The sequence below is a fragment of the Acanthopagrus latus genome, chromosome 8 (assembly GCF_904848185.1).
Source record: "Acanthopagrus latus isolate v.2019 chromosome 8, fAcaLat1.1, whole genome shotgun sequence".
Classification (NCBI taxonomy): Eukaryota; Metazoa; Chordata; class Actinopteri; order Spariformes; family Sparidae; genus Acanthopagrus; species Acanthopagrus latus.
The window spans coordinates 4,038,704-4,053,379 of NC_051046.1; the positions used below are offsets into that span (position 1 = coordinate 4,038,704).

The following is a 14,676-nucleotide window of genomic DNA, read 5'->3' on the forward strand; positions in this document are numbered from 1 at the left end:
TTGTGGCGCCCCCTGTGAGTAACCATGACAATAAGTATCATCTAGCCAGCACATGCATGTGTTTTGAAAGCGCTTGCAAGAAAAACCCAACATATTTTTAATGCTATGTTTTTATAAACACAACACCATATCAAAATTTGAATTTTGTACGATTCAGGCATCTGTTAGCAACAGTTAGCAGTTACTGTAGCAACAAGTAAAGTAAAGGTATCTGTCCATCTGGAAACTCCATCCTGGAAGTTCAGAGCTTGGAGGACTTCAGAGGAAAAACCAGAGAACAGTATCTCCATGACATATGATCCATTTTCACTAATTGTTCACAGTTGGTATAGTGTGACACTTGTGCGACAGGCATTAAGAATAACTAAAACAAATATCTAGAAGTAGTCGGTCTTCCTGCTGATTGCCTTGTTTGCTTATGTAGGTCACACAGAGGCATCAGTATTAAAGTCCTGCTGTTCTCTAACCAGTTAAAAACGCCTTTCAGCATCTATGGACCAAAGATTAAACTCAACCAGACGGCTACAGTATGGAAAGAAAAATGAAAAACCTTATCAGTTTCAGACTGTTTACACAGAGATGTCTGGACCGCAAGTTCAAAAGAGTATTTCTAAGTTCACCACGAGATTACCAACGTCCCTTACAGCCAACGGTACATTGCGCACAGTTTGCGATGAGAGCGTCACGAGCTTTGGAGATATGAGTTCCTACGGAGCCGCGAATGAATCAGCAGTGGTGGGCTGGAGAGTATCAGAGAAAAGTGAGAGACGCAGCTCATCTTTATGAAAATTCATCTTTTTTTTTTTTTTTTTCCCAAACCAAATTTGTGAGGCTCCTCGCTGCACACAGATAATTTCCCCTCATCAATCAAAGCAATAGAACTAAACAAACAGCGAGCGCTAATGAACTTGCAGCTGGGCTGATGCAGACAGAGAGAGAGAGTGTGTATGCGTGATCCATATTTGTACATGCTCGTCAATGCTTCGACTCATCTATACGTCTGTATGTCGGCATGTATTTATGTACGTTGCTCCGACCGAGGCTCCCCCCTACGCTACCTGGGGTGAGCCTCGTCCTCGCTGAGCTCCATTACCCGCGGCAAATGGAATACATTTGTGTCAGACTGCTGCATCGGCAGAGAGAGAGAGGGAGAGGGAGAGAGGGAGAGAGAGGGAAGGGGGGCCAGATAAATGCGTTTAATTAAAAACTGTCATATCTACACTTAGAGATGGGACAGTCAGAAGAGCATGAATAATCAATAACCACACGTACAACGTAGTGCACACTCGCACACGCATTAGGCCACGCCGCGGACACACACAAACAGATCAGGAGGTGGTGATGGAGCTGAGACTGGAGCGAGGACTACGTCACTCGGCCGTGTGAGGGAGTGTGGGAGTTTGTGTGCCTGCGTCTCTGTAAGACAGCTCCGTGTGCCCACCTGCAACAAGTACCTTCAGCTCTGCGTAAGTGTACACGGGGGGGACCGAGCAGATGCACTGCACCTGGATGGGGACGGCAGAACTGCACGGGGCAAGAGCAGAAACATGTTCAAGTATGGATACGGTTGGTCTGAAGAATGCCGCGAGAGCTGTCCCATTCTGTGGCCTCTCCAGGAAAAAGGAAACACTTCAGCGCGGTCATCACGGCTGCAGCATGAGTCAATCGAGCGCATTTTACTTGCAGATAGCGCTGCACGCTGCACTCAGTCGGCCTGAACTCAACCGATGACTCATGAGAGCTTAGGCACTGTGCTACTGCTGGAGGAATTATGCAACGGTATCAGCTGCGTGCTTGTTTGTGCACACGCTTAAATGGGCGTGCATGTGCATTATAAGAGAGGGAGGGAAGGGAGAGACAGGCAGGGAGACAACCAGACAAGCAAAGGACAAAGGGTCCAGGAGGTCAGGGATGAGCTAAGCCTTGCTAGCGCTGTGTGCGCACGCGTGGTTGCAGAATTGCGTGTATGAGGGTGCGTGTTGTTTCAGTTCGGTCTGATTTGGAGGTATAATCTGGACAGAATCAAATCTGAGCCGGGGACAGATGTCACCGGGCCGTCTCTGTTTCGATCAGCCCCTTCACGCAGTGTCATGTGTAACCACAGAGCAGAGATTCTCCCCTCGACCTCAGGGTGACATCCAGAGGGCGCCGGCCTTTTTAAAATATTTCGGGAGTGATTTAGTCTCCTGTCATGTGTCCTCTTCACTGGGGGATAAATTAATCCACACGAATTTTGAGACAGGCATCATTACAAGACCCGCCTCTGTTATAATATAATCCAGAGCAACTGTGTTTCCCACGTATGCCGAATATTATCTCTGTAGGAAGGAAATAAATCTTAAAACCTGCTTTTGTCAACTTGTGAACTACACCTAAAAATAACTGCAGTAAATCTACAGTAGAGAGACATATAGGTTGGTTAACTAAAGCTCTGCAGAAAAAGTAGTTCAAAATACTAAATGGTTAAATTGACAATGTACATGATGCTATGAAATTTGTAGCAATTTACATGTATAGGTCATGTCAGCGTATTGTAATGCATCGTGAACGATGAGACCTTCCTCGTCTCGCTCAGCTGTCTGTACGAGCCTGTGGACGATTTGTTTTGTTGTGCTGCTGGATTTCTTTGCGAGGGAGAGTCGGGTCGAATTTTTTTTCCGAAGTGGTCCGAAGGATGTGACTTTAAGCGCGTTCTCAAGTGTCTCGGATATTTCTCCACTCTGCCAACAGACACCAGCAGTTGACCATCTTCCAGCACAAAACACAAGTGACTCAGAGCTCCTTTAACAAAATATAATACCCCAAAAAAGTCCCTCAACGGAGGAGTGTCAGCTTTGGTTCTGTATAGTTCAGTTTGTCCAGGAGAGTTACACCACCAAGCAGTTACTTCTGGCTCATTGACACCTAATATATTCACATTTTCTTTTCCTTTTGCAGCCCAACACTGTTTGTAGGTAACTAAGCAAAAAATGTTTTTAAAAAAGTACTTGCTTGCTAAACTGCTTGCACCACTCTGAAAACCTGAATGTATCTGAGCTACCAGTAAGCTGCCACAAACTGTATTTAACCTGCGAGTGTAATTACATTTGGTTCAACACTCCCCAACTCTGTGTACCCATTACAGTTGGTAGAGCTCATATGATGACTCATTTCCAGAGTTAACTTCGGGTGAGAGGGAAATGAAAGGCAAACAACTTTGAATACAGCAGTCAAATTTTCCTGTTAACCTCTGCTGTCACTGAGTTTATGAACCCAGTACTTAAAAGTAAACCATCATCAACTGTGCCGCTTCTTTTTATTGACAAATGTGACCCTGCACTGTTCACCGCACTCCAGGGTTAAATAAAAACACTCCCAGGATATGGACGACCATCCTCGGGAGACTTTGAAAGTGACTTTCCCCGCAGACAAATTCATTACGGTCGTTGTGGGATTGATGGGCCCGGCGTGGTCGTGACTGCCCGGTCATAAAACCCGGCGTCAGATATGAGGAGACGGGGAGCGGTAATGTGTGGCCGTGGCCCTGGCCCCCGCTCACAGCCAGATAGCAGACTCTGTGAGAGACACCAACCGTTCCTCTTCATGAGATCAACACTCAGCGATAAGGGAGGCTTTGAGAGCACGGCACCTTGCAGAGGACTTGATAGCTCCACTCATCATTCTCCACTGCTCCTCCACTCTCCTCTCTGTGGCATCCCGGCAGCTCCACCTGCCCTCCGCCTGTGACCTGCTTTCACTTTATTCTTAGACGTTTCCCCCAGACATCGAATCAGAAAGCCGCATCGTGATGTTCTTCTGTACAACTCACCCACAGCTGGTTTCCAGCAGACTGTCTCCAACCTGAAGGGAGGCCATGCCGAAGTCTGCTATCCTGATGTTGTTCTTCTCATCTAGCAACAGGTTCTCAGGCTTCAGATCCCTGTGGCTGAAAAACAGTCAGAGGAAAACATAAAGCAGTTAATGAAACATGACAGAGCTCATCGTAAGTCATACACGCTGCACAGAAATACAAGGTGCATTGCAAAGTCCATCAAACACCTGTGGATCAAGCTTCGATGCACATCCGAGCAACGGAGAACAACACAACTCCCTCCTCCTCCTCCTCCTCTCTGCAGCGCCCTCTCTTTGATCGGCCGGTGCTGAGACGATAGCGGCTCCCACCTCAGCGCTGAGCTGGTACGAGGTGTGACAGCCCCCCGCTGTGTCCTTTTTCTCCTTCTCGTTTCCCTCCCTCCCTCGCCCCCTTCCCTCTCATCTCCCAGACAGCCACCAGCGAAACCCGGCTGAGCAAAGGGCATCGAGGGGAGCCAAGTGCTGAGGAGGTGTTCATTAGCTGCCATTCATTACTGCTAAACACAGCGAGGGGGATAATATCCAGCGGACATCGTCTCTCTCTCTCCCTAAAAGGGGCCGCTGAGATGAAGATCTTTCTCGTATCAAATCCTCTCTTGCTGTGTCGGAGGTTAAGAATCTCAATTTTGATGAGTGACTGTTCAAAAGCAGAGCAGCGTTAGCGTTGTATTATGCATTTAACATCTCTTTAGCATCTCGGGGTCGAGGCTTGTATTACATCATACTGAGATGCGCCGGTGATGTCTGCCAAGGCATCCCGCACATGTGGGAATACCCCGATATCCATCTCCATCCATCTTTCTTTCCCACATCCTTACATATGTGTACACTTACCTCCCTCTATGCTTTTTATAGTCAAGGGGAGAGCCATGGAGCCACGGGGCTGTCACTGTGTCATGAGCGAGTACTTTCATCTCCTCTTTAAACGAATGATAGAGAGGGGGAGAGGAACAATAGCTGGGTGCGTCAGCCTTTGAAGAGTGCCTCATCACAACGGACGTTTAACCTCAGATGACATCAGCTGCTGTACAACTCGTTTCCTGTCCTGAGGGATTAGCTGTCAGCTGGTTTGTTATCACGCTGGCAGTCTCTGTGATCCCTGCTATAATTGAAATAAAATGCAGATAGCATCTAAAACAGCTCTCCCCGGGCTAAAACCTTTGTCAATTCACACAACCGTCACTCGGCAGCGATGTCAGTAGCCCGCGAGTTAGTCTTTTAACTAATACTGTCAAAGCACACGGGGACGGGAACAAACATTTACCGAACTTGCTCGGGGGCCACCAGTGTGTGCCTGTGGTTGCATCTCCCAGGAATGTGTGTGTGTGTGTGTGTGGGCCCCCCCCCCGTTTATTCCACCAGGCCAATACTGTACAGGAAAGTTCCTCATCAGCATGCCTGATTAAATAACGCTTCACAAATAATGTTTCCCCCGGCTACAAAATGTTTTAGACAGCTGAAAGTTACAAATCACTTGTGACTGGAGTTTAAACATGACAGGAGGTCAGATTGTAACTTTTCAGAAGACGGGGCCTGGAGGACGTTAAATAATTTGGTGCGACATCGGCGGCGGCGATGACATCACTCGCGCTTGTGTTTAATACGCCGTTCAAACATTGCTCGCTGCTGACATCACGGGGGGGGATGTAACCTAACAGACCCCAATCTTGGATCTGCAGCCACAACAGCGTCATAAATATCTAAGTACTCTTTAACTGTCAGCCTCGGATGCAAGAAAGCGCTCTAAATCATTACCTTAATGATCCGTAAACACGGCATAAACACTGTGCGATCACAGGGCTATCACATGTAAAACACAAAGAGCCAGGCTTTAAAAAGAGCGATCCACAAAAGAAAAGAAGGCAGCAGCATATTTATCCAGCGACAGCATCAAGGGGACAAATTGCATCCGGATGCTTTATTGGCTGTCAGGACCCTGGTGTCCATAATAGGACATTAAACTGCCTCTCTGACACATTAGGGCCGCACTTTGCTACTGTAATCTCTCTCGCACAGAAGGCCTAGCAGCGGGGATATCTCCGCGTTGCACTCTATATGTCATACGGGAGGAGATGCTGGTAAACGGATTCAACAGCTGCAATGAGCTGGAATGTAACTGTAGTTTTTCTTTGCAGAAATGTGGAAGCTGTGCAGGGCGTGCAAGTCTTTTCACGTCTAAGTAAAACAGTATGATAACGTGCTGTTTTGGGTCACTTTGTTTATTCAGTCATGACAACTGAGAGATAAAGAAAATCAGGCGATGAGGATCTTGATCTGTACTACAGGCCTCACAGTTCAGCTCTTGCGATGCCGTTAAGTGTAATTTACGGGGCACATGTGTGTTTCTTCATGCTGTCTGAGCGAGTTTACACCCCAGTGGGACTGTTAGACATGATTCTTGCAATCTAACACCGAGCTCTTAATTGCCCTGCGATCATTTGCACGCACCACGCTGATATGTTGTGTTTTACACAAGGTCGTAATGGCTCCGTCCTCTTGGGGCTCAACCCCACCCCCCCGTAATATCCCCGACATGTTTACGGTGACGAGCAGGTTTTGTAACTAAATCCTGCAGCCCGAGGAAAACACACTTCCCGCATCGTGACACATTTGACATAGGCCGTGTTTAATATCGCCTCTCGTTAAGTGCAAGATATGTGACACTAATTAGCAAAACCAGAACACTTGAAAGTAACGCTAATGGCTCACATGCATCTTTTTTGGCACATTAACGCGCCTGTTTTTTTTTTGGGTTTTTTTGCATTTTCATTCAAGCCATCCTGGTACCATTATTGTTCGCAGGAGTGAGGGTTTTTTAAGCCACTGCTGTGAGTTGTAATGCACCCATGTAGCCTGTGGCGCACCTTTGTATCATCCTCCTCTTTCTATCTTTTCCTTTTTTCTCTCAAACTTTTTTTCAGGCTTCTGTTGACCCAATTAGAGAGAGAGAGAGAGAGAGACCGAGCACATTGACTAAAAAAAAAAAAAAAAAAAAAATGCTTTGGGCGAATATTCTATCGCATTAGCAAAAAGAGGACATTCTGACTGCTGACTTAGATGTGCTCGGCACAATCGTTCATTAGCCAATGGGGTTAATTGTGTATTAAGAGCAATGAGGGATGAGAAAGATAAAGTCGTCTTTTTTTTTTTTTTTTTTTTTGCTGTTTAATGAATTTGGTCTGTTTTTGCATTTTTTTTTTTTTTTGCTTAAAGCGAGCGACTGGTGGTGAACGTGTTTGGAATTTTGCAGCTTTTTATCATCCTGTAGTTTGTGGATCTTTCTTTGTCGGAGCAGCCAAGTTAAAGGTTTTGTTCACAGCATAGATAAAAAATGCAAGGTTAGCTGAACACAAGCTGGTTCTTGGTACACAAGTGTGATCGCAGCTGTACGTGAAATCAAAGCTTTATATTCAGAAAGAATGCTCAGAATTACAGGAAAAGAGAGGATGCTGTCGTCGAGCGCCTCGTCCTGTCCTGTACGCTGTCCTAACCTCATCAGCATTACAAGACCATGAAGAGATCGCTCATATACTGCATCCGATGTCATTGACTTTTTAATGTATCTGCTTAATGCTCAAAGGCAATACACTAACAATACTAAAGGCAGCACACACACACACACACAATGCTTCAGGACAGAGTTCACAGTTTTCTTCTGGCGATGTCCACCAACATCAGGGCATTGTGGAAATTGGAAGTCATGTCATTTACGCACATTTAAAATATATTTATTCATCAATTATGTCAACTTCATCTATTTACTTTTTATTTAACAAGACGATGAAGATGTAATATTTATCTAGCTGATGCTAATTAGCAGCCCTGTGTCCAGTAGAACATCCATCACTTCATGGTGTCGTCTCACACAGTTCCTCCTTAGAAAACTGCATTTAGTGGAATCACAACGACACAAATGCGCGTCCATCGCCCATCCTCTGAATGTTTCCTGACCATGTGATGTCAACTAACGTCCACCATGTTGGACAGTCTTGTTTCTTCAGTAGTCTGACAGGATCAACCAAACTCTGTTCATGTTTTCTGTGTTTTTAGTGGCCACTGTAGAGGAGCGTGAGAACAGCAGGGCGTGGTTTGCAATCTGCAACCTCACTGCTGAATGCTACTCAATCCTACACACTGGTCCTTTATTTGTGCATTGTACGTTGCCAAAGCTTCACACGTTATATCAACTTTAGTCTCATTTGAGCTCACATGCCTCCCTGGGACAGCTACAGTACAACACTCATTGCCTCTTTACACACCTCCTACACATTCCAGTCGTCTCCTCTCATATAATTTGCATTTAAAGTGGATTAGAATTGAGAGGAAGGAGCACGCAGCCTCTCCAGTGACTGGTTAGAGGAGTATTTCCTTACGCCATCTGGGGCATCTCTATCTTATTCCTCTAGGGTTTTGAACGACACTGGGAAAGGAACGCATTGTTGCATGTAATGCAGTGACTACAAAATGGGATTACAATGATGGCTAGATCTGTAATAAACAAACTATTTGCTTTTGTTGTGCCAAATCTGCGTGTGCAACCCGGCGTTTGCTCTTAATCCCGAGGAGTTTTGACTGGGGGAGATAGGCTGAGCAGCAGAGCTTCAAGGCAGAATAAACAGACATGCTGTCAGAAAAGCGCTGGAGTGAAGGAGTGGCATTCAGCTTCAGGCGTCTGAAACAGCCAAGGTGGTGCGTTATTCCTCTAAAAGTAGTCCGCTGTGCCGGCTGAAAATTAGAAAGGTAAACACTCTTTGTTGTTACTTATATCTAAATCTTTTTCGTATATACTTTCCCCATTGTTATTATAACAACCTGCCATTTTTCTTCTCCTTACAGTCATTTTACCCAATCTTTAACTCCCCTCGGTGAACCAGCCTTCCCATCTTCCCCGTCCGACACCCACCGGCCCATTCCCCCCTGAAATCAAGCACCATAAACCAACCTGCTATTTCTGTCCGCTCTCCTCCCGCTCCATTTTCCATGCCCATTTTACCCTTCCCATTTCCATTTTCTAAATTCCACCTCCTCTCAACATCAACTTCCCTCCCTCTCAGCACAGCTACACCTCAATGCTCTAACCGGCTCTGCAGGAGATGAAAATATCGGGAAAAATGTTAAAAGACAACGACGGAGAGAGAGAGAGAGAGAAAAGATTTCCATTCTGTGTTGTTAGCGACCATCATCTGTAATGATGATAGGCTATAAGTACAGGCTTTCTGCAGGGGGAGGCAGCAGAGACTGTCATCTGGTGAAACTCTCCTACGAACGTCAACAGCCAAAGTCCAAAACAGCGACAAGGGCACGGCTGTCGGCGGATGGACGGATGTGACGAGACAAAGAAGTAAGACAGAAACAGTGGTGAGGGGTTCTTTTAAAACAGAGTACACATTCTAACCTGAACTCCAGAAAAGGTGCGATAGCTAGATAGCTAGATAGATAAATAAAGTGTGTTTCCTTCTTCAACCCAGCTGGTTTTGCTAATTGCTCAGTCTGCTTCCAGTCCACAAACACCTGATGATGTACTTAAACATTTCTGTATCACTGGTGCAATGTGACAAAACACTTTGATATGTCAGTTATTGCATCTGCTATTTCAGTCAGAAAAACAGGCGTTGAATCACGATATTTAACGACACTCTGATCTATAACTACATGTGCCAAATCTGAGCGGTAAAAGAGAGACAAATGTTGCTCAAATAAAAAGACCTGTGGCTGCTTTTATTCCCCTCTGTGGAGCAATAAGCGAGTGATGACACAGACAGATGCATGCGGCTCTCAAAACCCCCTGGAAGAAAGGAATAAAGCAGCTAATGACGGAGGGAGCGTGGGAGAGAGAGAGAGAGACAGAGAGAGAGAGAGAGAGAGAGAGACAGAGAGAGAGAGAGACAGAGAGAGACAGAGAGAGAGAGAGAGAGAGAGAGAGAGAGAGACAGAGAGAGACAGAGAGAGAGAGAGAGAGAGAGAGAGAGAGACAGAGAGAGAGAGACAGAGAGAGAGAGAGAGACAGAGAGAGAGAGACAGAGAGAGAGACAGAGAGAGAGAGAGAGAGAGAGAGACAGAGAGAGAGAGACAGAGAGAGAGACAGAGAGAGAGAGAGACAGAGAGAGAGAGAGAGAGACAGAGAGAGACAGAGAGAGAGAGAGAGAGAGAGAGAGAGAGAGAGAGAGACAGAGAGAGAGAGACAGAGAGAGAGAGAGACAGAGAGAGAGAGAGAGAGAGAGAGAGAGAGAGAGACAGAGAGAGAGAGACAGAGAGAGAGAGAGAGACAGAGAGAGAGAGAGAGAGAGAGAGAGAGAGACAGAGAGAGAGAGAGACAGAGAGAGAGAGACAGAGAGAGAGAGACAGAGAGAGAGAGAGAGAGAGAGAGAGACAGAGAGAGAGAGAGAGACAGAGAGAGACAGAGAGAGAGAGAGAGAGAGAGAGGTGGATATGGACGATGTGCATGGTTACGACACTGCGTGGGTTTAATGTCACTTCTGGACCAGGTGTTTGTTCTGCACATGTAGGTTGTGGTAATAATGTGCCTAACCATGTCAGGGACAGGAGGGTGTGTGTGTGTGTGTGTGTGTGTGTGTGTGTGTGTGTGTGTGTGTGTGTGTGTGTGTGTGTGTGTGTGTGTGTGTGTGTGTGTGTGTGTGTGTGTGTGTGTGCGTGTGTGTGTCTGCTCTCTTCCAAGGTGCTCCAGCAGCCTCAGCATTACTTGCTGGGATGCTTGGAGTCACTTTATGTTTTATCTCTAACCCGCACACGGTCACTTCTCGTGGTTAAACAGGCACACGTGAGGTTGTTAACTGGGTTACAAGGGGAAACAGAACAGGGGTGAGAAGGTGGACAGAGTGCACAGTGGAACAATTTACCAAAATATTATTCAAATAAGAAGTTTCTAAGTGCTTTATCGTATCAGCAACTGGACCCTAGACACTAGACAAGAAACATCGCACATTAGATTTATCACAGGGAATAAGAGTGTGGAGTGCTTTCTGGTGCGATCGAGCAAAAAGCGTAGCTAGTGACAAATGGTTTTTAAATTATACTTTGTGTTTCTTTCTTAAACTTAACCTCTCAGCATCTGTTAAAGTGCTCTAAATGGCGGGTAAAAGCACACAAGCAGCCTGTTGAGTGTTCAAGGAAAATACACTTTACTCCTCTCAATCAATCCGTGTCTCTGTTGGGTGTTTGCAGTTATGGCAGACTGCCACGTCGACTCCGCCGGAGAGTGTACATACTGCGTAGTAGTATGTGTATTTCTGTCGAATGTGAAAACTGACAAGATGAATCTGAAGCTGCTGTTGGGATTCCCTCTCAGGTAACTGCGAAAATGAATTATCTGCAGTAATATACTACAAGTCTGTTATCTCTGGCAACAAACTGGATCCACGGGAGCCGGAGGAGGCCCGACCCTGACCTTTGACATCCAAACAGAAGGACTGAAAGAAAAGTTTTCCCGAGGATCAATAAGAAGTCATGCCATTCATTATATGTGGATTGTGGTCTCACCCCCTGTTCCAACCAGTCTGTCAGGCAGAGTGTCTGAGTCATACGTTTGCAGATCTCACACTGGCAGACTCAACAAATAATATCCAAACTCAAGAACAGTCTGAGCAAGGAGGAGAGAGAGAGAGAAAGAGGGGAATAGTTTGACATCCGCATTAACAATACAATGAAGATTTCCTCTCACCTCCTCCATTATAAATATCTCCGACTGATGATTCCCCCCCTCCCCCACCCTTACTTATCACACCTCATCTCACCTTGTCAGCTTTCCTAGCGTGCTTCACTTTGTCCCTGTTTTACTCTGTCGAAAAATCAGAGCGTGATCTGAATCAGGCAGGGGAAACACTGAGTCACAAACGGCCCTCGACGTTCTTCCATTCACATCCAGACTTATCCATCTGGCTCAAGAGAGATATTTGGGGATAGGACGTGGGAGGAGGGCGGAAGCATGAGGCGATGTGAAGAAGCGAGAACGGGAGGTGTGCAGAGAGAAAGGAGGGCTCAGGCGCGAGTGTTTACCCCCCTCTGCACGGTGAATCACGGAGAAGAAGGGGAGCACTTCTAATGGCCTGCGCAGGTCTCGCCGGCGCAGACGAGCAGAAATGGAAGAAATGATTGCAGAAACGCTTTTTTTTTTTTATTGAGGAGATGCTGGGATCTCATTAGCAGGAATGGAGGGGAGGTGAGAGAGGCTGCGTCTGTCTGTCTGTTTGCCCCTAATTGAGGTTGGGAAGAGGGCGAGCGGGTGCTGCAGCGCTCCCAAATAATCCTCCTCATGATACATTTACACGGCATCATTTTCTAAGAGCGTTAGCGAAGGGATTTGAAGGGGCTAAGACGGAGAGACAGCCTGAAAGTAAAACAGGAAGACGGGTAAATCTGCCGGTGAATCTCACTACAAAAGAGCTGTGATAATCTATGTATGTGCGTGCACTTAACGTCAGTCCCAGATGCCTTCTCCTAATTGGCCTAATCTGTTCTCCTCACAGTCAGTTATTTACACCGACTGATAAAAGACTCCTAACTTTCGCTCCCTTAGGTGAGACGGTTTCATTCTATTTCCAGCGGTGCGCGAGTTATCTGTCTGGTTTTTTTTTTAACACACCCTGCAGAATTCAAGACTGAATCCATCGACCACGTGTATAATGGCTTCAATCAATAAAATCATCTCGTGGTCACGAGATAATCAGTAAAATGGAAAGTAATTCTGACACGGGGACAAATTAGCGTATTGTGTACATCGGCTTCATTATTGAATAGAGGCGTCCATAATGTAATTGCCTTTTTCTATGAACTATACTGTGCAATAACACAAAGCGTATCAAATCACAGAGATTAAACCGTACCTAATCATTCCGTAACAAATCACTTTAATTCTTTCCCTTTAATTGCCCGTGCATTATGCAAATCTATCTCCCAGGCATTTAGCACTCAACGCAAGACTCGAGCGAATAGCACAGCAGAACTATTTTTTCACCCACTTCATCATCAGCAGGAAACTTTCAAGTATACTGAATTTGTGCACGATAGAGTGGAAATGCCTCTCTGGCTCTCTCTCTCTCTCTCTGTGTCTCTGGTGCTTTAAGACACAACAGCCTTGGTGCAAAAGTTATGATGCAATCAGATAAATTATGATCATGAACCGAGAGGCTGGCGAGCTCTCATAATGTCAGAGTCATGGCCGAGCGAGGGTTTTATGGTGAGCTCTTAATGTTTGAGCCTCGGCCTGTGAATATCAGAATGACGTGAGCAGCAAAGGAACAAGATAATAACGTGCTGCATCATGGACACTGTTACTGCTGTTCATACCTAACTTTAGAGTATTTGCTGTATACATAACTTTCATTATTCACATAAAACTTTCTATACATATATTTATGACCAAACTGCACTTTTTGGACTTCTTGTAAGATGACAAAGTTTTATCACATTTAGCGGTGAAACGTCCAAAAATGATTTAGGTCACCTTTCACTAAACGTGGGTATCTCTTCTCCATCACCTCCGTGAGGTTACATTTGTGAGGTAAAGTAGGCTGTCAACATTACAGCACAGAAACACCTGACAAGGCAAGCTCAGCTCTGTAGATTGCTGCTGCAGTCAGGCTGCTAAATGGCACTGAAGATAAATCCACCCAATGTGACTCAGGGTGTTTATTCTCCGGTCTGTCTTTGTACCAGACTGTTTCCTTTTCCTTCTACTTTTCCAACCAAACATGTTGTAGATCTGCCTTTCTGAGAAATAACCCCTTGTTAAATGTTATACACTCTAGATATATCATGGTTTGGCACAGGAAGGAAGAGAGTGCAGTCAACATAATGACAATACAAAGTATGATATGAATGTAACTAGTGCAACTATAAAAGACACAAGAAGAAAAATCACCAGATTAACCACTAATAAGACAAAAACACAGTAATGTTTCCTGAAATGTGAAGCAGCTTTTTTTTTTTTTTAATTCTCTCTCCATTACTTTTAAACATTTTGCTATCCGCTGTTTCATCTCAGTTACTGTTCGCCTCATTTCTTGCGCCTTCTTATTATCACGTCCTCTCTGTATTCCAGTTTTACTTGTTCCCGCGGCTCCTGAACATCCTTGTACATTGTATTATATTTCCCTGTGACTGATTAGTTGAATGCAGTTCTATTTTTTCTCCCACTCTGCTCTTCTTTTTTTATTATAGCCCTGTTTCTGCACAGTCGCTGGAGATTCACTTGCGACCAACGTAAAAATAAATACACTTGAACTCATTCTGCTCTATGGTCCTTGTGCTTCGCTCTGCGAGTGCATGTGAACGCACCGCAGAGCAAAGGCAAACTCTCTCTGGAGAGGAGGAAAATAATATTTTAAAAAAACCCTCACTCTCCGCTTTAGGATCACAAATTCGATACATACAAGACGACACAAGTTACACAACACGCTCATACGAATGAGCAACGCACACACTCGTAAATTAACGAACGCTGCAAATCAGTCCCCGCTGACATGTTTGACTTGTGAAGTATACATGATTGCCTCGAGTCTCTGAGCTGGTAAACAGTTAAATTACCCCCCGAAGCCAAACACGGTGTGTCACATTAATAAATACCTGGAAGCTAATTTCTATAAATACACTGACTCATCACCGAGCGTAGAAAAGGAACATGAACTGCATGCGAACAGAAAACGTCACTTCTGCTCAGCTCCAAAAATAATACCTGAGCACTTTATGTGGAGGAGAAGAAGACAATCTATTATTTCAATCTGCCCCAAAGCATCTTTATAATAAACCGTTTTTATAGTAGCCTCAAATGTTTCCTGTCAGCTCATTATGGGTAATATAGCTCATACT

At 45.2% G+C, this 14,676-nt stretch overlaps 1 protein-coding gene across 6 annotated transcripts in view; it reads right to left on the bottom strand.

Moving 5' to 3' along the window:
* The window catches only part of LOC119024378 (serine/threonine-protein kinase BRSK2), a 176,715-nt gene that overhangs the window by 35,820 nt on the left and 126,219 nt on the right, over positions 1-14,676 (bottom strand). For all 6 annotated transcript variants that reach the window (XM_037107137.1, XM_037107134.1, XM_037107135.1 and 3 more), the window contains exon 5: positions 3,809-3,925. In XM_037107137.1, the coding sequence (XP_036963032.1) occupies positions 3,809-3,925 (117 nt within the window). The remainder of the gene's footprint in view (positions 1-3,808; positions 3,926-14,676) is intronic.